This window comes from Panulirus ornatus, chromosome 11 (genome assembly GCF_036320965.1).
Source record: "Panulirus ornatus isolate Po-2019 chromosome 11, ASM3632096v1, whole genome shotgun sequence".
Taxonomy (NCBI): domain Eukaryota; kingdom Metazoa; phylum Arthropoda; class Malacostraca; order Decapoda; family Palinuridae; genus Panulirus; species Panulirus ornatus.
In genome coordinates this window covers 237,216-262,118 of record NC_092234.1, presented here as the reverse complement: position 1 = coordinate 262,118, position 24,903 = coordinate 237,216, and the positions used below count along the sequence as shown (strand labels likewise).

Below are 24,903 nucleotides of genomic sequence, written 5' to 3'. Positions count from 1 at the left end.
TTTGTGGGAGATTTCATCAGTTCAATTAAGTAGCTATTACCTTGCTTTTTGCTTATCATTTCATGATGAGATTACTCTGGCAGCTTTTAGCATTTCTGTCATATGGTGGCCTCTGCTTTACAATTCAGCACTAGCTGTCATTTTAACTTGAAGAAAAAGTGGAAAAATTTCCTAAGCTATCATTAAATTTTCAGGATTTCTCCATAAAGAAAAAGTGGAACTTCCTAAGCTATCATTAGATTATCAGGATTTCTTCATGGGGAGTGACTCTTGAAGAGTACAAATGAATATATACATTGAAAACTAAATGATAAACAAAGTTTCTTTCTTAACTCAACAGTACTAAAATGAACAAGATTGTATTGTACACTTGATCCCTCAGTATCTAAGGAACATGGTCTTTCACCTGATCTCACATGGCTTATTAAGTTCATAGGGGATGGAAGGGTGTTACAGTTGAGTTGAGAAAGGAATGCATTGAGAGCACTGCCTTTCCCACTTTGCTGAATTGTGTAGAGAAGTAGCTAGAGTTATTCTCATTAATGAAAGAAATTTGAAAAAGAAGTTATTGGGGTACAACTGTGCTCTGTTTTATTTAAACATATAGCGATATAGAGATGAAATATTTGTGTTTCTAATCTCTCAATTATCTTTCAGGAAATGTACTGTGATGCCACCATTGCCTGTGATGGACAGTTCTATCCTGTTCACAAGCTTGTTCTTTCAACTTGTAGTGAATATTTTGAGCAGATTTTTGAAGTAGCAGACAAGCAGCATCTTATGATTGTGTTGGCAGATATCCAGCATGAAGATTTGGAGACACTCTTGGATTATATGTATATGGGTGAGGTCAATGTCATGCAGAGTGATCTGTCAGGCTTCATGAAGGCTGCTGAGTGCCTGAAGATCAAAGGACTTGCTGAACCAATGGAGACAAACCCCAGGAAGGAGTACATTGAAAGCAAGAGGAGCTATTCACGGAGGGAAGATGGCTGGGAGTCAAAGCGCAGGAAACAAAATGATGAAACTTCTGGATACTCCTTCTCTGAAAGTAAAACAATACAAAGAAGTTCATCTGACAGCCCAGGTCCAGTGAAGGTTCCCATGGGAAATGAAGAATCATATATTGAACCAAAGAGGCATAAAGATAAAATGGGAGAACATACTAAAACCAGCATTTCTACAACAGGGATTATTTCTCCTCTTCCTCTGCTGGCATCAGCTGAGGTGACCTCAAAGACACTTTTGGGCTTAGGGCCAGACTTTCTACCGACATTATCTAGATGTCATGAGGGCCCTGCAAGTTGTGATGGTGAAATTACTGATTGTGACAGTTCTCAGGTATATATCTTTTAGTTTTTGTTTCTTAATCACTAATCAGTAGTTTTTTCATTCTTGTTTGCCATTGCTTGCATTAGCAAGGTAGATCATGGATAGATGAATAAATGGCCTCATTCATTCACATTCATTCTCTAGCTCTCGTGTGCAGTGCACAAAAATCATAGTAAGGGACGACCTGATCAGAATCTTTTAGTTTCTTAAATGGATCTATGATGTGGATATTGAACATTTCTTCAAGAGATGTAGGGTTAGAGGAACCAGAGGACAGAATTTGTAATTAAGCATGAAAATTGTTAGAAATGATGTAGAGAAGTACTTTTATGGATTAAGAGTGGTGGATGAATGGAATAGAATGACTGAAGACATGTTTAATGCAAACATCATTCAGGAATTCAAGGAACCCTATCATATGCCTTCTCTAGTTCTGTAAATGCCACATATAAACCCATCTGTTTTTCTGAGTATTTCTTGTACACATTCTTCAAAGCAAAACCTGATCTGCATGTCCTCTGCCACTTCTGAAACTACACAGCTCTTCCCCAGTTTAAGGCTCTGTACATTCCTTCACCCTCACATTCAATACCCTCCCATACAGTTTACTAGGTATGCTCAACAAACTTATACCTCTGTAGTTTGAACACTCACCTTTGCCTTTATGCAATAGTATTATAGATGCATTCTGCCGAGCCTCAGGCACTTCACCATGATCCTTACACAATTTGAATATCCTTACCAACCAATGAACAACACAGTCACCCTCTCTCTTAAATTCAGCTGCAGTACCAAGAACTCCTGCTGCCTTGTTACATTTCATCATCTGCACGGCTTTCACCACGTCTTCTCTCTTCACCAAACCACCCTCCATGATTCTCTCACTTTGCATACCACTCTGACCACTCTTATCATCAAAAACATTTAAAAGTCCTTCAAAATATTTATTCCATCTGCTTTTCACTCCATCAGTATCTGTTATCATTTCCCTTTTTACTCCCTTTACTGATGTTCCCATTTGTTCTCGTGTCATTCACACGTTATTTACCTACTTTGAAAACATCCTTTCATCCTTCCTAAAGTTTAATGATATTCTTTCACCCCAACATTCATTTGCTCTTTTTTTTCAACCCCTGCACCTTTCTCTGCCCTTCAGCTGCTTTCTCTTTTACATCTCCCAATTGTTTGCACTCTCTCTTTGTAAGTATTGCTCAAATGTCTTTTTTTCTCTTTCACTTGCAACTTTACTTGTTCGCTTCACTACCCCTTACCCTTTCTAATCTCCCTACCTTCCACCTTTCTCATGCCACATGCATCTCTTGCACTGCTTCCCAAAGTACCTATCATTCCTCATCCACTTTCCTCACTTCATTTACTTTCACCTTTTGCAATTCTACACTCAATCTCTGCTGGTATTTCTTCACACAAGTCTCCTATCCAAACTGACTTATTCTTACCACTCTCTTCTCCCCGACATTGTCTCCTCTTTTTCAAAAACCTGTACAACTCTTCACCCTGGCCTCTAAAAGACAGTGATCTGCCATCCCAGCAGTTGCCTCTCACATAACATTTACATCCAAAAGTCTCTCTTTTGCCTTCCTATTAGTTGATACATAATCTTATAATACCTGTTTTGACTGCTGTTTCCTATGTTAGCAAGATGGCCAGGAAACATATGAAGACACATCCACTCACTCATACACATAAGGGTAAAGGGGAAGAATGGTTTGGAAAAGTCTTGGGAGTAAAAGTCAGGGGTTGGTGAGAGGGCAAGAGCTAAGAAAGGAGTGGCACTACTCTTGAAGCAGGAGTTTTTTGGAGTGTGTGATAGAGTGTAAGAAAGTAAATTCTAGATTGATGTGGGTAAAACTGAAAGTGGATGGAGAGAGAGAGATGTATGATTGTTGGTGCTTATGCACCTGGTCATGAGAAGAAAGATCATGAGAGGCAAGTGTTTTGGAAGCAGCTGAGTGAGTGTGTCAGCAGTTTTGGTGGAAGAGATTGGGTATTAGTAATGAGTGATTTAAATGTGAGGGTGAGTAATGTGGCTGTTGAATGTATAATTGGTGTACATGGGGTATTCAGTGTTGTGAATGGAAATGGTGAAGAGCATTTGGATTTGTGTGCTGAAAAAAGACTGGTGATTGGGAATACCTGGTTTAAAGAGATTTTTTTATTTTATTCATTTTATGCCTTTTTATGTGTATATGTAGGAAGAGAGGAAAGTGATTGGTTCTCAGTGAATGTAGGTTTGCAGCAGGGGTGCGTGATGTCTCCATGGTTGTTTAATTTGTTTATGGATGGGGTTGTTAGGGAGGTGAATGCAAGAGTTTTGGAAAGAGGGGCAAGTAAGCAGTCTGTTGTGGATGAGAGAGCTTGGGGAAGTGTGTCAGTTGTTGTTCGCTGATGATACAGCACTGACGGCTGATTCGGATGAGAAACTGCAGAAGCTGGTGACTGAGTTTGGTAAAGTGTGTGAAAGGAGAAAGCTGAGAGTAAATGTGAATAAGAGCAAGGTTATTAGGTACAGTAGGGTTGAGGGTCAAATCAACTGGGAGGTAAGTTTGAATGTAGAAAAACTGGAGGAAGTGAAGTGTTTTAGATATCTGGGAGTGGATTTAGCAGCGGATGGAACCATGGAAGCGGAAGTGAATCATAGGATGGAAGAGGGGCAAAAGTTCTGGGAGCGTTGAAAAATGTGTGGAAGTCGAGAACGTTATCTTGGAATGCAAAAATGGGTATGTTTGAAGGAATAGTGGTTCCAACAATGTTATATGGTTGCAAGGCGTGGGCTCTAAATAGAGTTGCGCAGAGTAAAGTGCATGTGCTGGAAATGAGATTTTTGAGGACAATATGTGGTGTGAGGTAGTTTGATTGAGTATGTAATGGAAGGGTAATAGAGATGTGTGGTAATAAAAAGAGTGTGGTTAAGAGAGCAGAAAAGGGTGTTTTAAAATGGTTTGGTCACATGGAGAGAATGAGCGTGGAAAGATTGACAAAGAGGATATATGTGTCGGAGGTGGAGGGAACGAGGAGAAGTGGGAGACCGAATGGGAGATGGAAAGATAGAGTGATAAAGATTTTGAGTGATTGGGGCCTGAACATGCAGGAGGATGAGAGGCGTGCAAGGAATAGAGTGAATAGGAACGATGTGGTATACTGGGGTCGACGTGTTGTCAGTGCATTGAACCAGGGCATGTGAAGTGTCTGGGGTAAACCATGGAAAGTTTTGTGGGGCCTGGATGTGGAAAGGGAGCTGTGGTTTCGGTGCATTATACATGACAGCTAGAGACTGAGTGTGAACGAATGTGGCCTTTGTTGTTTTTTCCTAGCACTACCTCACACACATGTGGGGGAGGGGGTTGTCATTTCATGTGTGGTGGGGTGATGACGGGAATGAATAAGGGCAGACAGTATGAATTATGTACATGTGTATATATGTATATGTCTGTGTGTGTATATATATGTATATGTTGAGATGTATAGGTATGTATATGTGCTGTGTGTGGACGTGTATGTATATACATGTGTATGTGGGTGGGTTGGGCCATTCTTTCGTCTGTTTCCTTGCGCTACCTCGCTAACGTGAGAACCGCGACAAAGTATGATAATAAATATGAAATATATAGATATTATTTTATTATACTTAATTGCTATTTCCCCTGTCAGTGAGGTAGCACCAGGAAAAACAAAGAATGGCCTATCCTCTCATATACATATAGATTTTTTTTTTTCATACATACTTGCCATTTTCTGCATTAACAAGGTAGTGTTATGAACAGAGGACTGAGCCTTAGAGGTAATATCCTCACTTGGCCCCCTTCTCTGTTCCTTCTTTTGGAAAATTTAAAATGGGAGGGGAGGATTTTCAGGGAGGGTATTGATGGAGAGGGTAAAGGCGTGCACAGAGCATCAAACTGGGGAAGAGCAGTGTGATTTCAGAAGTGGTAGAGGATGTGTGGATCAGGTGTTTGCTTTGAAGAATGTGTGTGAGAAACACTTAGAAAAACAGATGGATATGTATGTAGCATTTATGGATCTGGAGAAGGCATATGATAAGGTTGATAGAGATGCTTTGTGGAAGGTATTAAGAGTGTATGGTGTGGGAGGTGAGTTGCTAGAAGCAATGAAAAGTTTTTACCGAAGATGTAAGGCATGTGTATGAGTAGGAAGAGAGGAAAGTTATTGGTTCCCAGTGAATGTCGGTTTGCAGCAGGGGTGTGTGATGTCTCCATGGTTGTTTAATTTCTTTATGGATGGGGTGGATAGGGAGGTGAATGCAAGAGTTTTGGAGAGAGGGGCAAATATGCAGTCTGTTGTGGATGAGAGGGCTTAGGAAGTGAATCAGTTGTTGTTCGCTGATGATACAGCACTGGTGGCTGATTCGAGTGAGAAACTACAGAGGTTTGTGACTGATTTTGGTTGTGTGTGAAAGAAGAAAGCTGAGAGTAAATGTGAATAAGAGCAAGGTTATTAGGTTCAGTAGGGCTGAGGGACATACATACAGTGAATATCCTTACCAACCAATCAACAACACAGTCACCCTTTTTTTTATGAATTCTACTGCAATACCATCCAAACCTGCTACCTTTCCAGATTTCATCTCCTGCAAGGCTTTCACTAGCTCTTCTCTGTTTACCAAACCATTCTCTCTAACCCTTTCACTTCACACACGATCCCAACCAAAACACCCCATATCTGCCAATCTATCATCAAATACATTCGACAAACCTTCAAAATACTCACTTCATCTCCTTCTCACTTTGTCACTACTTGTTATTACCCCTCCGTATGCCCCCTTCACCAACGTTCTCATTTGTTCTTTTGTCTTATGTACATTATTTACCTCCTTCCAAAACATCTTTTTATTCTCCCAGAAATTAATGATACTCTCTCACTCCAACTTTCATTTGCCCTTTTTTTCACCTCATGCACCTTTCTCTTGACCTACTGCTGATTTCTTTTATACATCTCCCAGTCATTTGCACCACTCCCCTGTAAAAATCATCCATACGCCTTTCTCCTCTCTTTCACCAACAACCTTCTTCATCCCACCACTCACTACCCTATCTAATGTGCCTACCTTCCACCTTTCTCATGCCACAAGCATCTTTTGCGCAAGCCATCACTGCTTCCCTGAATACACCCCATTCCTCCCTCACTCCCCTTCTGTCATTTGCTCTCACCTTTTGCCATTCTGCACTCAATCTCTCCTGGTACTTCCTCACATAAGTCTCCTTTCCAAGCTCACTTATTCTCACCACTCTCTTCACCCCAACATTCTCTTCTCTTTTCTGAAAACCTCAACAAATCTTCACCTTTGCCTCCACAAGATTATGATCAGATATCCCTCCAGCTGTCCCTTTCAGCAGATTAACATCGTAAAGCCTTTCTTTCACACGCCTATCAATTAACACGTAATCCAGTAATGCTCTCTGGCTGTCTCTCGTACTTACATAGTATACTTATGTATATCTCTCTTTTTAAACCAGGCACTCCAAATCACCTGTCCTTTTTTCAGCATCTTTTTATTCCCTCTAAAATTCACTGATACTCTCTCATCCCAACTCTCATACTTGCTTGCCTTCATCCAAAACCAGCCCCACAGGAAACAGCCTTGAAATTCCCTACATCAGTGAGACAATGCCAGGAAAAAGATAAAGAAAGGCCACATCCACTCCTGTTTTTACATGAGCTGTCATGTGTAATGCACCAAAATCACAGCTCCTTAACCACTTACAAGCCCCACAGACATTTCCAAGGTTTACCGTGCATGTTTCACATGCCCTAGTTCAGTTCAATTATGGCACATTGACCCCAGTATACCACATTGTTTCAGTTTACTCTATTCCTTGCTCGTCTTTTAATCTCCTGCATGTTCAGACCCCGATTGTTGAAAATCTTTTTCCCGCCATCCTTATATCTCCAATTTGGTTTCCCAGTTCTCCTTGCTCCCTCCACTTCTGACATACATTGTCTTTGTCAGCCTTCCTCACTCATTCTCTGTATATGTCCATACCATTTTAACATACTATCTTGTTCTCTTCAACCAGACTCTCCTTATTTCCACATATCTCTCATACCCTTTCATTACTTTCTCGAGCAAACCACCTCACACCGCATATTATTCTCAAACATTTCATTTCGAACACTTCTATCCTTCTTTGCTTAACCATATCTATGGCCAATGCTTTGCAACCATATAATACTGTTGGAACTACTGTTCCTTCAGATATAACCATTTTTACCCTCCGAGGTCACATTGTCTCTTTCCACCCATTCCTCAACACTCCTAAGATCTTTGCCCTCTCTCTCACCCAATGACTCGCTTCTGCTTCCATAGTTCCACTCACTGCCATGTCCACTCCTAGATATCTAAAATGCTTCACTTCCTTCAATCTTTCTCCATTCTAACTTACGTCCAAGCTGATGTCCCTCATTGCTTTTATTCACATTTACTTTCAATTTTCTGTTTTCATACACACACTTCCAAACTCAGTAACCAACTTAAGTAGTTTTTCACTTGAATCAGCCAGCATTGTTCTATCATCAGTGAACATTAACGTACCAGCTTCCCAGACCTTCTCATCCAATAGATTGCATGCTTGCCCTTTTCTCCAAGAATTTCATTTACCTCCATAACCACCCCATCCATAAAGAAATTAAACAACCATGTTGATATCACACACCCTTGCTGCAGACCAACCTTCATTTGGAAACATTCACTCTCCTCCTATTCGTACACATGCCTTACACCATTGATAAATACCTCTGCTTCTAGGAGCTTGCCTCCCACATCATATATTCTTAAGCCTTTCCACAAACATCTTGGTTACTCGTATCATATTCCTTCTCTAGATCCATAAATGCTACACAAAAATCCATCTGTTTTTCTAAGTATTTCTCCCACTCATTGTGTAAAGCATATACCTGATCCACACATCCTCTACCACCCAGAAACCACACTGCTCCTCTCCAGTCTCATGGTTTGTACATGCCTTCACCCTCTCAATCAATACCCTCCTATTTAACTTAACAGGTATACTCAACAAGCTCGTATCTCTGTCATTTGAACACTCACCTTTATCCCCCATGCATTTATACAGTGGCACTATGCATGTATTCTGTCAATCCTAAAGCATCTCACCATGATTCATACATACATTGAATATCCTTTCCATCCATTCAGCAACACAGTCATCCCCTTTCATAATACATTCAACTGCATTACCATCCAATCCAGCTGCCTTACTGCTTTTCTTGTTATGCAAGGCCTTCACTACCTCTTCTCTCTTCACCAAACCACTCCCCATGATCCTCTCACTTCGCATACCACCATGACCAAAACCCCCCTACATTTGGCACTCCATCATCAAGCACATTTAACAGTCATTCAAAATACTAGCTCCATCCCCTTCTCACTTCATGGCTACTTGTTATCACTTCCCCTTTTACCCCCCTTCACCAATGTTCCCATTTGTTCTCTTGTCTTTTGCACATCGTTTACCTTCTTCTTGTTCTTCCTAAAGTTTAATGATACTTTTTCATCCCAACTCTCATTTTCATTTGCCCTGTTTTTCATTGGTTGTGCCTTTTCTCGACCTCTTGTTCCTTTTTTTTTATACATCTCCAAATCATTTGCACTCCTTCTTTGTAAGAACTGCCTAAAAGCTTCTCTTTTATCTTTTATTAGCAACTTCATTGCACCACTCACTACCCATTATAATCTCCCCACCTCCCGCCTTTTGCACTGCCACATGCATCCCTTGTACATGCCATCACTGCTTCCATAAATTTTATACCTCCCATTCCTCACCCACTCCCCTCTCTTCATTTGCTTTCACCTTTTACCATTCTATACTCCATCTCTGCTGGAAATTTTACACACAAGTCTCCTTTCCAGCTTGCTTACTTTCACCACTCTCTTGTCCCCAATATTGTTTCCTTTTTTCAAAAACCCTCCACAAATCGTCATCCTCGGCTTCTCAGTATAGTGAAGAGACATCCCACCAATTGCCCCTCTCAGTATATTTACATCCAAAAGTCTATCTTTTATATGCCTATCAGTTAATACATAATCTAAAATTGTCTGCTGTCCACCTCTCCTACTGACATACACATACTTATGTATATATCCCATTTTAAACCAGGTATTCCCATTCATCAGTCTTTTTACAGCACACAACTCCAGAAGTTCTTCACCATTTCTATACATAACAATAATTACCCCATGTGCACCTATTATATCCTCAAATGCCACATTACTTACCTTTGCATTTAATACCTAGTCTTGTACACCAAAACTGCTGACATGCTGTCTCAGCTCCTCCCCAAACACTTGCCTCTTATAATCTTTCTTCTCATGCCCAGGCGCATAAGTACCAATAATCACCCATCTCTTGCCATCCACTTTCAGTTTTACCCACATCAGTCTAGAATTTACTTCCTTACACTGTATCACACACTCACACAAGTCCTGCTTCAGGTGTAGTGTTACTCCTTCCTTATCTCGTGTCCTCTCCTCAACCCCTGACTTTACCCCTAAGACATTTTCAAACCATTTTTCCCCTATACCCTTGAGCTTCAATCAGAGCCAGAACATTCAGGTTTCTCTCCTCAAACATACTGCCTAATTCCCCTCTCTTTTCATCTTAGTTACATCCACACACATTCAGACACCAGAGACTGAGCCTTTGATGAGGATGAGCACTCCCTGCCTGGCTTCTTCTTCTGTGTCCTTCTTTAGAAACTGCAATACAAGAAGGGGAGGGTGTCCAGCCTCCTGCTTCCACTCTTTTTAGTTGCCTCTTTGACACATGGGAAATATGGAGGTAGAATTCTTTCTTCCCTAACTGAGGGATATGTTAAATGGGTGTGTTTGAAAGATAAGTAGTTCCAACAATATTATGTGGTTGTGAGGCTTGGGCTATAGATAGGGTTGTATGGAATGTAGATGTGTTCAAAATGAAATGTTTGAGGACAATATGTTGTTTGAGGTGTTTTGATCAAGTAAATAATGAATGAATGAGAGATCTGTGTTAATGAAAAGAGTGTGGTTTGAGAAAGCAGAAGAGGGTGCATTGAAATGGTTTGGATATATGGAGAGAATGAGTGAGGAAATGCTGACAAAGAGATATATGTGTCATAGGTGGAGGGAACAAGGAGAAGTGAAAGACCAGATTGGAGGTGGAAGGATGGAGTGAAAAAGATTTTGAGTGATTGGAGCCTGAACATGCAGTAGGGTGAAAGGCATGCATGGAATACAGTGAATTGGAATGATGTGGTATACTTGGGTTGATGTGCTGTCAGTGGACTGAACTAGGGCGTGTGAAGCATCTGTGGTAAACCATAGAAAAGTCTGTGGGGCCTGGATGTGGATAGGGAGCTGTGGTTTCAATGCATTACACATGACAGCTAGAGACTGAGTGTGAGCGAATGTGGGCTTTTTTTTTTCTTTTCCTGGAGCACCTCGCTGACACAGAGGATGGCGCTGGTGTTTCTTGTGGGTGGAACTGGAAATGGATGAAGGCAAGCAAGTATGAATAGATATTGTTAAGATGACCAGATAACTGATTGTTTATCAGACTCTGAATTTTTCAAGTTGTCTAATATTGCTTTTCATATTGGTGAGGAGCTTGTGTATGATACTTCTTAGAGTTGTCTTAACGTTTCAATTTGAATCCATCAAATCATCTTCAGAAGCATGTGGATAAGTTGTTGGAGTAACTGGGAAAAACTGTGGATAACTGTGTGAGGCTGAGTATTTCTGGTGGGTGCATGTAGTGCAGTGCTCTTATTGGCTGTAATGCAACATTTGGAATGCATTGCTCGAGTAGTCTTTCTTGGCCAATATTCTGGTTGTTGAGTTGTTGTTTCTGATATACTTTATCGAACTTGATCAGAATTTTGAGCACTTGGGTTAAGTCCCCGCAAAGTCTATGTTTTTAAGGGAGAAGAGATCCAGTTGTTTTAGCTTTTCTTCGTATGCCAGATTTCTAATGGATGGGATAAATTTTGTCGTGCGTCTTTTTATTTGTTTTAATTTTTCCACCTCTTTTTATAGTTTGGGGACCAAAACTGAACTGCATATTCAAGGTGTGGTCTTATTAGAGAACAATGAAGAGTGCGAATTGTTTCTGGTGTCTTGTAATCTATGTTCCTGGCTATGAAACCTACCATTTGGTCACCTATTTTACTTGCTGCTTGACACTATTTAGTGTTTAGATTGTTGGTAATGACAACTCTAAAGTCCTTTTCTTCATTTACTTTAGGTATAAAGTTTCCAAATAGGTTGTAGTCATAAAGTATAATTTTGTCTCCAAAGTGCATTATTTTACTATTGTTTACTTTAAACTTTATTTGCCATCTGTCTGACCACTCTGCTTTTAAAATCTCAATGAATCATTTCGTAGTCCCGCTTGTTTAGCTGTACCTCCTAGTTTAGTATTATCAGCAAATTTGGAGATTTTAGTTATGAGACAGAGTTCTTGGTCATTGATATATATTATGAAAAGAATTGGGCCTGGAACTGACCCCTGTGGCACATGACTTTTTACATCTAGCCAATCTGAGGCTTTGCCGTTTAATACTACACACTGCTTTCTTCTGTTAAGCCAGTCTCTGAGCCATGTACAGAGTTCACTGATTCCATGTGCTTTAAGTGTATGTAAAAGTCTCTTGTGAGGTACTTTATGAAAAGCCTTTTGGAAATCTAAATATACTACATCATCAGATGCTAATTTTTCGTCCCAATTCTGATAGTTTTTTATAATTAATCACTGTTTCTTATGTCTGCGAGGTAGCACCAGGAAACAGACAAAGAATGACCCATCCACTCACACACACACACACACACACACATACAAATATTTATTTATTTATTATACTTTGTTGCTGTCTCCCGCTTTAGCAAGGTAGTGCAAGGATACAGACGAAAGAATGGCCCAACCCACCCACATACACATACCTATACATTTCAACGTTTACATACATATACATACACAGACATAGACATTTTTTTTTTATTGTTTTTATTTATTTTTTTTTGCTTTGTCGCTGTCTCCCGCGTTTGCGAGGTAGTGCAAGGAAACAGACGAAAGAAATGGCCCAACCCACCCCCATACACATGTATATACATACGTCCACACACGCAAATATACATACCTACACAGCTTTCCATGGTTTACCCCAGACGCTTCACATGCCCTGATTCAATCCACTGACAGCACGTCAACCCCGGTATACCACATCGATCCAATTCACTCTATTCCTTGCCCTCCTTTCACCCTCCTGCATGTTCAGGCCCCGATCACACAAAATCTTTTTCACTCTATCTTTCACCTCCAATTTGGTCTCCCACTTCTCCTCGTTCCCTCCACCTCCGACACATATATCCTCTTGGTCAATCTTTCCTCACTCATTCTCTCCATGTACCCAAACCATTTCAAAACACCCTCTTCTGCTCTCTCAACCACGCTCTTTTTATTTCCACACATCTCTCTTACCCTTACGTTACTTACTCGATCAAACCACCTCACACCACACATTGTCCTCAAACATCTCATTACCAGCACATCCATCCTCCTGCGCACAACTCTATCCATAGCCCACGCCTCGCAACCAAACAACATTGTTGGAACCACTATTCCTTCAAACACACCCATTTTTGCTTTCCGAGATAATGTTCTCGACTTCCACACATTCTTCAAGGCTCCCAGGATTTTCGCCCCCTCCCCCACCCTATGATCCACTTCCGCTTCCAGATCCACTCCCAGATATCTAAAACACTTTACTTCCTCCAGTTTTTCTCCATTCAAACTTACCTCCCAATTGACTTGACCCTCAACCCTACTGTACCTAATAACCTTGCTCTTATTCACATTTACTCTTAACTTTCTTCTTTCACACACTTTACCAAACTCAGCCACCAGCTTCTGCAGTTTCTCACATGAATCAGCCACCAGCGGTGTATCATCAGCAAACAACAACTGACTCACTTCCCAAGCTCTCTCATCCCCAACAGACTTCATACTTGCCCCTCTTTCCAAAACTCTTGCATTCACCTCCCTAACAACCCCATCCATAAACAAATTAAACAACCATGGAGACATCACACACCCCTGCCACAAACCTACATTCACTGAGAACCAATCACTTTCCTCTCTTCCTACACGTACACATGCCTTACATCCTCGATAAAAACTTTTCACTGCTTCTAACAACTTGCCTCCCACACCATAAATTCTTAATACCTTCCACAGAGCATCTCTATCAACTCTATCATATGCCTTCTCCAGATCCATAAATGCTACATACAAATCCATTTGCTTTTCTAAGTATTTCTCACATACATTCTTCAAAGCAAACACCTGATCCACACATCCTCTACCACTTCTGAAACCACACTGCTCTTCCCCAATCTGATGCTCTGTACATGCCTTCACCCTCTCAATCAATACCCTCCCATATAATTTACCAGGAATACTCAACAAACTTATACCTCTGTAATTTGAGCACTCACTCTTATCCCCTTTGCCTTTGTACAATGGCACTATGCACGCATTCCGCCAATCCTCAGGCACCTCACCATGAGTCATACATACATTAGATAACCTTACCAACCAGTCAATAATACAGTCACCCCCTTTTTAATAAATTCCACTGCAGTACCATCCAAACCTGCTGCCTTGCTGGCTTTCATCTTCTGCAAAGCTTTTACTACCTCTTCTCTGTTTACCAAATCATTTTCCCTAACCCTCTCACTTTGCACACTACCTCGACCAAAACACCCTATATCTGCCACTCTATCATCAAACACATTCAACAAACCTTCAAAATACTCACTCCATCTCCTTCTCACATCACCACTACTTGTTATCACCTCCCCATTTGCACCCTTCACTGAAGTTCCCATTTGCTCCCTTGTCTTACGCACTTTATTTACCTCCTTCCAGAACATCTTTTTATTCTCCCTAAAATTTAATGATACTCTCTCACCCCAACTCTCATTTGCCCTCTTTTTCACCTCTTGCACCTTTCTCTTGACCTCCTGTCTCTTTCTTTTATACATCTCCCACTCAATTGCATTTTTTCCCTGCAAAAATCGTGCAAATGCCTCTCTCTTCTCTTTCACTAATAATCTTACTTCTTCATTCCACCACTCACTACCCTTTCTAATCAACCCACCTCCCATTCTTCTCATGCCACAAGCATCTTTTGCGCAATCCATCACTGATTCCCTAAATACATCCCATTCCTCCCTCACTCCCCTTACTTCCATTGTTCTCACCTTTTTCCATTCTGTACTCAGTCTCTCTTGGTACTTCCTCGCACAAGTCTCCTTCCCAAGCTCACTTACTCTCACCACCCTCTTCAACCCAACATTCACTCTTCTTTTCTGAAAACCCATACAAATCTTCACCTTAGCCTCCACAAGATAATGATCAGACATCCCTCCAGTTGCACCTCTCAGCACATTAAAATCCAAAAGTCTCTCTTTCGCGCGCCTGTCAATTAACACGTAATCCAATAACGCTCTCTGGCCATCTCTCCTACTTACATACGTATACTTATGTACATCTCGCTTTTTAAACCAGGTATTCCCAATCACCAGACCTTTTTCAGCACATAAATCTACAAGCTCTTCACCATTTCCATTTACAACACTGAACACCCCATGTATACCAATTATTCCCTCAACTGCCACATTACACACCTTTGCATTCAAATCACCCATCACTATAACCCGGTCTCGTGCATCAAAACCACTAACACACTCATTCAGCTGCTCCCAAAACACTTGCCTCTCATGATCTTTCTTCTCATGCCCAGGTGCATATGCACCAATAATCACCCATCTCTCTCCATCAACTTTCAGACATAGACATTATTATTTTTTTATTCAAACTATTCGCCGTTTCCCGCATTAGCGAGGTAGCGTTAAGAACAGAGGACTGGGTCTTTGAGGGAATATCTCACCTGGTCCCCTTCTCTGTTCCTTCTTTTGGAATATTAAAAAAAAAAAAAGAAAAAAAAAAGAAAAAAAGAGAGGGAAGGATTTCCAGCCCCCGCTCCCTCCCCTTTTAGTCGCCTTCTACGACACGCAGAGAATACGTGGGAAGTATTATTTTATTATTATACTTTGTCGCTTTCTCCCGCGTTTGCGAGGTAGCGCAAGGAAACAGACGAAAGAAATGGCCCAACCCCCCCCCATACACATGTATATACATACGTCCACACACGCAAATATACATACCTACACAGCTTTCCATGGTTTACCCCAGACGCTTCACATGCCCTGCTTCAATCCACTGACAGCACGTCAACCCCGGTATACCACATCGATCCAATTCACTCTATTCCTTGCCCTCCTTTCACCCTCCTGCATGTTCAGGCCCTGATCACACAAAATCTTTTTCACAAAGATTTTGTGAAAAAGACATAGACATATATACACATATACATATTCATCCTTGCTGGCTTCATCCATTCCCGTCGCCACCCGCCACACATGAAATGGCACCCCCCTCCCCCTGCAAGTATGCGAGGTAGCGCTAGGAAAAGACAACAAAGGCCATATTTGTTTACACTCAGTTTCTACCTGTCATGTGTAATGCACTGAATCCACAGCTCCCTTTCCACATCAAGGCCCACAAAACTTTCCATGGTGTACACATACATATATATTTTGTTTATTTATTATACTTTGTCGCTGTCTCCCACATTAGCGAGATAGCGCAAGGAAACAGACGAAAGAATGGCCCAGCCCACCCACATACACATGAAAAATGTGTGGAAGGCGAGAACATTATCTCAGAAAGCAAAAATGGGTATGTTTGAAGGAATAGTGGTTCCAACATTGTTATATGGTTGCAAGGCATGGGCTATATATAGAGTTGTGTGGAGGAGGGTGGATTTGTTGGAAATGAGATGTTTGAGGACAATATGTGGTATGAGGTGGTTTGATTGAGTAAGTAATGAAAGGGTAAGAGAGATGTGTGGTAATAAAAAGAGTGTGGTTGAGAGAGCAGAAGAGGGTGTTTTGAAATGGTTTGGTCACATGGAGAGAATGAGAATGGAAATATTGACCAAGAGGATATATGTGTCAGAGGTGGAGAGAATGAGAAGTGGGAGACCAAATTGGAGGTGGAAAGATGGAATTAAAAAGATTCTGAGTGATCGGGGCCTGAACATACAGGAGGCCCCACAAAACTTTCCATGGTTTACCCCAGACGCTTCACATGCCCTGGTTCAATCCATTAACAGCATGTCGACCCCAGTATATGACATCGTTCCAATTCACTCTATTCCTTGCACACCTTTCACCCTCCTACATGTTCAGGCCCCAATCGCTCAAAATCTTTTTCACTCCATCTTTCCACCTCCAATTTGGTCTCCCACTTCTCGTTCCCTCCACCTCTGACACATATATCCTCTTTGTTCTTTCCTCTCTCATTCTCTCCGTGTGACCAAACCATTTCAATACACCCTCTTCTCTCTCAACCTCACTCTTTTTATTACCACACATCTCTCTTATCTTTTCATTACTTACTCGATCAAACCACGTCACACCACATATTGTCCTCAAACATCTCATTTCCAACACATCCACCCTCCTCTGCACAACCCTATCAATAGCCCATGACCCACAACCATTTAATATTGTTGGAGCCACTATTCCTTCAAACATACCCATTTTTGCTCTCCAAGATAACGTTCTCACCTTCCACACATTCTTCAATGCTTCCAGAACCTTTGCCCCCTCCTCCATCCTACGACTTACTTCTGCTTTCATGGTTCCATCCGCTGCTAAAACCACTCCTAGATATCTAAAACACTTCACTTCCTCCAGTTTTTCTCCATTCAGACTTACCTCCCAATTGACTTGTCCCTCAACCCTACTGAACCTAATAACCATGCTCTTATTCACATATACTCTCAGCTTTCTTCTTTCACACACTTTACCAAACTCAGTCACCAGCTTCTGCAGTTTCTCACCTGAATCAGCCTCCAGCGCTGCATCATCAGCGAACAACAACTGACTCACTTCCCAAGCCCTCTCATCCACAACAGACTGCATACTTGTTCCTCTCTCCAAAACTCTTGCATTCCCCTCCATAACAATCTTCTCCATAAACAAATTAAACAACCATTTAGACCACGCATCCCTGCCACAGACCGACATTCACTGGGAACCAGTCTTTTTCCTCTCCTACTCGTACACATGCCTTACATCCTCGATAAGAACTTTTCACTGCTTCTAACAACTTACCTCTCACACACCTTACTCTCTTTATACCTTCCACAGAGCATCTCTATCAACTCTTATCATATACCTTCTCCAGATCCATAAGTGCTACATACAAATCCATTTGTTTTTCTAAGTATTTCTCACATACATTCTTCAAAGCAAAGACCTGATCCACATATCCTCTACCACTTCTAAAACCAAACTGGTCTTCCCCAGTCTGATTCTCTGTACATGCCTTTACCCTCTCAATCAATACCCTCCCATATAATTTCCCAGGAATACTCAACAAACTTATACCTCTGTAATTTGAGCACTCACTTTTATCCCCTTTGCCTTTGTACAATGGCACTATGCATGCATGTTGCACATATACATACATATACATATCAACATATACTCATGTATATACATATATATACACATACACAGACATATTCATGTATACACATGTATGCATTCATGCTTGCTTTCCTTCATCCATTCCTGGCACTACCCTGCCCCACAGGAAACAGCATCGCTACCTCCTGCTTCTGATGAATAACATTAGAAAATTCCAGCATATTCGTCAGGTAGGATCTTCTGTGGAAATCGTGTTGATTGTTCAATATAATGTGTTCTTCTAGAAATTAGTCAGTTTTATCGTATTATTTTTTCCATCATTGTACCTTACACTGTTTTTAGGCTAATTGGGTGATAGTTCAAGGAACAATTTTTGGCTCCTTTTTTATATAGAGGAGTAAAATGTGCTAGTTTCCAGTCAGTTGGCACCTGACCATCCAATAGAGATTTGTTGAATATTTATGTTATGGGGTGTATCAGCTATATCCTGACCTCCTTTGCAACTCTTAGAGCTAAGTTATCTGGGCTGTTGGATTTGTTAGGATTTAATTGGTCCAGGTTTTTAAGTACTTTAGAGCTCTTTATTTCTTTAATTTTCAACTCCTCTTCATCAGATCCTTGAAACATTTTCATTGGATGTGGTATTCAAGATGTCTTTAATTGTGAATACGGAGTCAAAAGAATAACTTAGTATGGTAGCCATTTCCTTGTCGTGAGTAGTTAGTGTGTCATTTTCATTTCATAATGGCCCAATTACTTTTTTTACTGTCTTCCTTTGTCTTATATATTTGAAGAATTCCTTAGGATTATTCTTAACTTTCAAGGAAATTCTTTTTTCTTCCTCGTGTTTACCCTGTCTTATGCCATTTTTTACACTCTCTTTGGATTTTGATTAATTTTTAGTGATTTTCATCAGTTCCTATTAATTTGAATTTCTTGTATGTTTTCCTCGTTTAGTGAATTAGTCCTTCTATTCTCCATTTCATTCATGATGGTTTTGAAATATTGCAAGATCTCTTTGTAATTCGTGGAATTTGTTTATTTTCAGTCTCGAGTAGTGTAATTTTAGAATTATTCCAAATTTCCTCTTCATTGTAAATCTCAAGAAGTTTTGTCCTATTGGTACTGCGAATTTCATGTCTTATGTTTTCAAAATTTGCTCACCTGTAATCTGGGATTAAGAATTTGATGTCATTTATTTTATAATCTAAATTGATCTCTAATCTAATCAAACTGTGATTGCTGTTTGACAAAGTTTCACCTACATTGCAAGAGTTGATTAAGTTTGTCATTGGTGAGGACAAGATCTAGAATGTTTTTACCTAGTCGGTTTTTTAATTACTGTTCTAGAAAGCGTCTTCCATGAGTTCCGTTATGCTCATTCCCTCTTGGTCACCTGTTAACGTGTTCCAGTTTATGTTTGGACTGTTGCTCCAAGGGTAGGGGACAGGATGACCATTGAGTTAGCTGGGATGCTGGAAGGGGCCAATACACTACCACCTGAGCCTTCCCTCTCACTGGTGGCAGAGTCACACAATAAAGTGTAGTCAGGGGAGTATGCTTTAAATTTGCCTAGGTCATTGGAGGGCCATTACTACCTGAGCCCTCCCTTTCACTGGCAGCAGGGTCACACAGGATGGATCAATCCTTAGTATAAACAGCGACTGTGAAGTGATTGTTTTACTACTTTGTGTACCATCATGATTGTTCTTTCAATGTTCTCTGTGTATTTGTTCTGGATTACTGATATCCTTTGGAGGATTATAAAACATCAACACTATGCATACACTTTTCCAGGTATATAGAACAGACTTATTATCCTATAATTGCTACATACATCCCTAGCAACTTTTCTTTTGAATAAAGGAACGATAATAGCTTTCACCCAGTCCTCAGGCACAACCTTCTGTTTCCATGTTAAATTACATTTAAGGTGCATCCACTCTGTCACACTTTCTCCTCCATATGTCAGCATTTCAGCCATAATTCCATCTACTCCAGGTACCTTTCTTACCTCCTTATTGCTGTTCTTACCTCCCTTTTTGCTATAGGCCCTTGCATTTGTATCCTCTTCCTTCCATCTTCCATGACCATGCATATAACAGCTGCTGCCTCTCCTTCTCTTACAGTCATCACTTCTTCAAGATACTCTTTTCAACTTTCTTTCACTTTCTGCTTTTGATTCAGCAACTCCATTTCCTAACTTCTCACAATAACATTTCCACTCTTATGTCCACCTCTTTCACCATCCAGTATAGTTTCTTATTATCCTGAAACTTTTCACTTAACTTCCTTCAAACTTTGCTTTCCTCTATCAGCTTCTTAATACATTTTCCACTTTCCTCCATCAACATCCATTTCTCAACTGTATTTTCTCATTCTATCCCTTCACTATCCCTTCAATCCTTACTTGACTGTTAAGCTTTATTTTTTTTCAACCTACGGCAGTCTGTATCACATCAACTTTCATTACTCTTTTGCTTAAAAATGTATCATTTCCTTTGAATTCTTCTATTGCTCATCCTTTTCATTACCCAGTCTAAAAGATATCTAATTCTCTTATTATATAAATTTGAAAGAGCAGAGTTAGATCTGCTGATACTGGTCCAATAAACTTCAGGATACCATTTGAAAATTCTCCCCCAAAGCATCCTAAGTTTATCACTGAAAAATTCAAAATCAAGTAAATAGCATGCCACTTTAATCCTTAAAAATGAGGGAAGTTAGAGAGATCTAATCCCCTCTGTGATTCTTGTGATGTCTTGTTGCTCATGGGACTCTGCCTCTCAGAGAAAAGGTTTTCAGTATTGAAAAACACTTATTTTTATGAAGGTATCATACTTTTTTCTTTTGTTCTCATTAAGTGTTCTGAGCAGTTATCAAAGTAAGAACAAGTTTCTATAACGATAAGGTCTAATTGATGAGGGCTTTGATTATATTTGAATATATCTAAGGAAGAAATCATTTCTGTTTACAGTGAAGGAAGAGTATGTAGTGTGTATTTTGAATGGGAGAAGAAAATTAAAAGAAACAAGTTTATCAATGTTTACATCATAATTTGAGGAGGAACATATGGCAGTTGATATATTGGTGATAGTGATGCTGAGAATTTAATGTTGTTTTTGTGTAAATGTGGGAATTATATATTTAATTGTGGTGGTAGCAGAGTTAAGAATGTTTACTTGCCATCATCATTGATTTTTTCTCAATCTACTTGTCACACTTTCTGTAGTCAGCTTGATTCTTGTTGAAAATCCTAATTGCTTTTGTTGTGAAGATAATTAACTGCTTACCATGATAGAATTTTTGTAAATTTGTAAATTTTTTTTTTAGGTGAAATTTGAAGACGTAAATGTAAAAGAGGAGCCAGAGGACTGGTCACAGGGAGGTTGCACAGGGGACTCACAGTTGTTCAGGTTTTCAGACCCAGGGCTGACATGCCTTGCTAACACATCTACCTTGCCAGTAGCTGCACCAGATAGCTGGGAGTTTGACAGGGTGACAAAGGCTCAACCTGGACCACTTAATCACCCTGCTAGCTCTGTACCTGGACCTTCAGGATCACAGTCTGTAAGTATGAGCTGTTATATTTAAGTTACCCCATGCTGTCAGGTAGAAAGCATAATTTTAGTGATTGACTTAAGTGTTTTACTTTAAACAATCTCCCATTATTCCCATCATAGACATTCCTTCACATTTGGGATATACATGTATGTTGGAAAATTAAGTCAAGAGGAACTCATTAATGATAAGTAAGACATGATACAATTATTCTTTTCCACCCATCTTTTGTGTATACATTGTTTTCAAAATTCAATTTGAAATATGATGGATATTGAGATAGTTTCTCTCCACTGTAGTTTTTCCATGAACAAAAATGAGATATTCTTTGGTGAATATTGAAGCCTGATTTGTCAACAGTCCCAAAGTTTGGTGAGGAAAGCTCATTTCCAGTCACCCTTCATGGACAATTCACACAGTGCATGGCTCATTGCTTGAATAATTCAGACTTGTTTTAGTCCTCCAGCACCCACCAACAACTGACACTACTATCTGTCCATGCAGTCAGGAGTTGTAGGAGTGTGTGAAAGTGTGAGAAAGTGAGCTTTAGGTTGAGTGGGTAAAAATGAAAGTGGATGGGAAGAGATGTGTGATTATTAGTGCTTATTTACCTGACCATGGGAAGAAAAGATCATGAGAGGCAAGTGTTCTGGGAGCAGCTGAGTGAGTGTATCAGCAGTTTTGATGTAAGAGACCCAAGTATTAGTGAAGTTTGATTTAAATGCAAAGGTGAGTAATGTGGCAGTTGAGAATATGATTGTGACATATGGGGTATTCATTGTTATGAATGGCAATGGTGAACAGCTTGTGCAGTTATGTGCAGAAAAGGGACTGGCAATTAGGACACCCTGCTTTAAAATAGGGGCGTGCACATGTGAGTTGGAGAGATGGCCAGCAGGCATTATTGGATTACGTATTAATTGGTAGGCATGTAGAATAAAGGATTTTGGATGTTAGCAAGAGAGAAGAGAGAGGCATTTGGGCAGTACTTACTAGGAAGCAGTGCGAATGATTGGGGAATGTATAAAAGAAATTGAAAGGAGGTCAAGAAGAAGGTGCAGGGGTTGAAAAAGAGGGCAAATCAGTATTGGGTAAGCAAATATTGGTAAACTTTAGGGAGAATAAGATGTTTTGGAAGGAGGTAAATAAAGTGCGAAAAACAAGAGAACAAATGGGAATATCAGTGAAGATGGCAAAAAGGGAAGTGATAATAGGTAGTGATGAAGTGAGGAGATGAAGTGAGTATTTTGAAGGACTATTAAGTGTGTTTGATGATAGAGTGGCAGATATGTGGTGTTTGGTTTAGGGTGGTATGCAGAGTGAGTCATGGAGAATGGTTTGGTGAAGAGAGAAGAGTTGGTGAAAGCCTTGGAAAGATGAAATGTGGCAAAGTATTTGGCTTGGGTGGTATTTCTGTTGAGTTTAGTAAGAAAGGGGGTGACTGTGTTGTTGCTTGGTTGGTAAGGATTTTCGTATGTATGGATCATGGTGAGGTGCCTGAGGATTGGCAGAATGCACGTATTGTGCCATTGTATAAAGACAAAGGGATAAAGGTAGGTATTCAAACTATAGAGGCATAAGTTTGTTGAGTGTACCTGGAAAATTGTATGGGTGTTGAATAAGAGGTAAAGGTATGTAAAGAGCATCAAATTAGGGAGAGACAGTGTGGTTTCAGAAGTGTAAGTGGATGTGTGGATCAGGTGTTTGTTTTAAAGAATTTGTGTGAGAGATACTTACAGAAACAAATGGATTTGTTTGTGGCATTTATGGATCTGGAGAAGGCATATGATATGGTTGATAGAGATGCTTTGTGGAAGGTCTTAAGCATATATGGTGTGGAGGAAAGCTGCTAGAAGCAGAGAAGATTTTGTCAAAGGTTTGATAGTTGTATATGAGTGGAGAGAGAGAGAGTGGATGGTTCCAACTGAAGGTTGGTCTCTGTAAGGGTGTGTGATGTCACCATGGTTTTCTATTTGTTTATGGATCAGGTGGTGAGAGAGGTAAATGCGAGAGTTAAGGGGAGAGAGAGAGAGAGAGAGAGAGAGAGAGAGAGAGAGAGAGAGAGAGAGAGAGAGAGAGAGAGAGAGAGAGAGAGGTGAGTATGCAGTCTGATAGGGATGAGAGTGCCTGGGAATTGAGTCAGTTGTTGTTTGCTGATTATACAGCAATGGTGGTAGATTTGAGTAAGAAACTGTAGAAGTTGGTGACTGAGTTTGGAAGTATGTGTGAAAGGAGAAAGTTGAGACTGCGAATTAAATAAAGTTATTTGGTTTAGCAGGGTTGAGGGACTGTTTATTTGGGATGTCAGTTTGAATAGGGAAAAATTGGAGTAAGTGAAGTTTTTCTGATAGGCTGTGTAGAGAAGGATGGATTTGTTGGAAATGAAATGTTTGAGGACAGTTTGTGATGTAAGGAGGTTTGATTCAGTAAGTAATGAAAATATAAGAGAGGTGTGTGGTGATAAAAAGAATGTGGGTGAGAGCAGAAGACAGTGTGCTGAAATGTTTTGGACATAAGGAGAGAATGAGTGAGGAAAGATTGACAAAAAGGAAGAAAGAGAACAGGAAGACCGATTTGGAGATGGGAGGATGGAGTGAAAAAGATTTTGAGCAATTGGGGCCTGAACATGTAGGGAGGTGAAAGGCATGCAAGGGATGGAGGGAATTGGAAGAACGTGGCCTACTGAGGTCAACATGCTGTCAATGTACTGAACCAGAGCATGTGAAGCATCCGTGGTAAATCATGGAAAGGTCTGTTGGGCCTAGTTCTGGATAGGAAGCTGTTGTTTTGGTGCATTATTTGTGATAGCTAGAGAATGGATGTGAACATATATAGCCTTCCTTTATCTGTTTCTGGAACTACCTCAATAATGTGTGTCATAGAAGGTGACTAAAAGGGGAGGGAGCAGGGGGCAGGAAGTCCTTTACTCCTATTTATTTATTTTCCTAAAGAAGGAACAGAGATGGGGGCCAAGTGAGGATATTCCCTCTAAGGCTCAGTCATCTATTCCTTCTTTTGGAAAATTAGGTTTGCAGCAGGGGTGTGTGATGTCTCCATGGTTGTTTAATTTGTTTATGGATGGGGTTGTTAGGGCGGTGAATGCAAGAGTTTTGGAAAGAGGGGCAAGTATGAAGTCTGTTGGGGATGAGAGAGCTTGGGAAGTGAGTCAGTTGTTGTTCGCTGATGATACAGCGCTGGTGGCTGATTCATGTGAGAAACTGCAGAAGCTGGTGACTGAGTTTGGTAAAGTGTGTGAAAGAAGAAAGTTAAGAGTAAATGTGAATAAGAGCAAGGTAATTAGGTACAGTAGGGTTGAGGGTCAAGTCAATTGGGAGGTAAGTTTGAATGGAGAAAAACTGGAGGAAGTAAAGTGTTTTAGATATCTGGGAGTGGATCTTGCAGCGGATGGAACCATGGAAGCG

General features: G+C 40.3%; 1 protein-coding gene across 6 annotated transcripts in view; it reads left to right on the top strand.

Moving 5' to 3' along the window:
* LOC139751160 (uncharacterized) overlaps positions 1 to 24,903 on the top strand; it is a 117,379-nt gene that overhangs the window by 14,807 nt on the left and 77,669 nt on the right. For all 6 annotated transcript variants that reach the window (XM_071666261.1, XM_071666262.1, XM_071666257.1 and 3 more), the window contains exons 3-4: positions 658 to 1,341; positions 21,254 to 21,490. In XM_071666261.1, the coding sequence (XP_071522362.1) occupies positions 658 to 1,341; positions 21,254 to 21,490 (921 nt within the window). The remainder of the gene's footprint in view (positions 1 to 657; positions 1,342 to 21,253; positions 21,491 to 24,903) is intronic.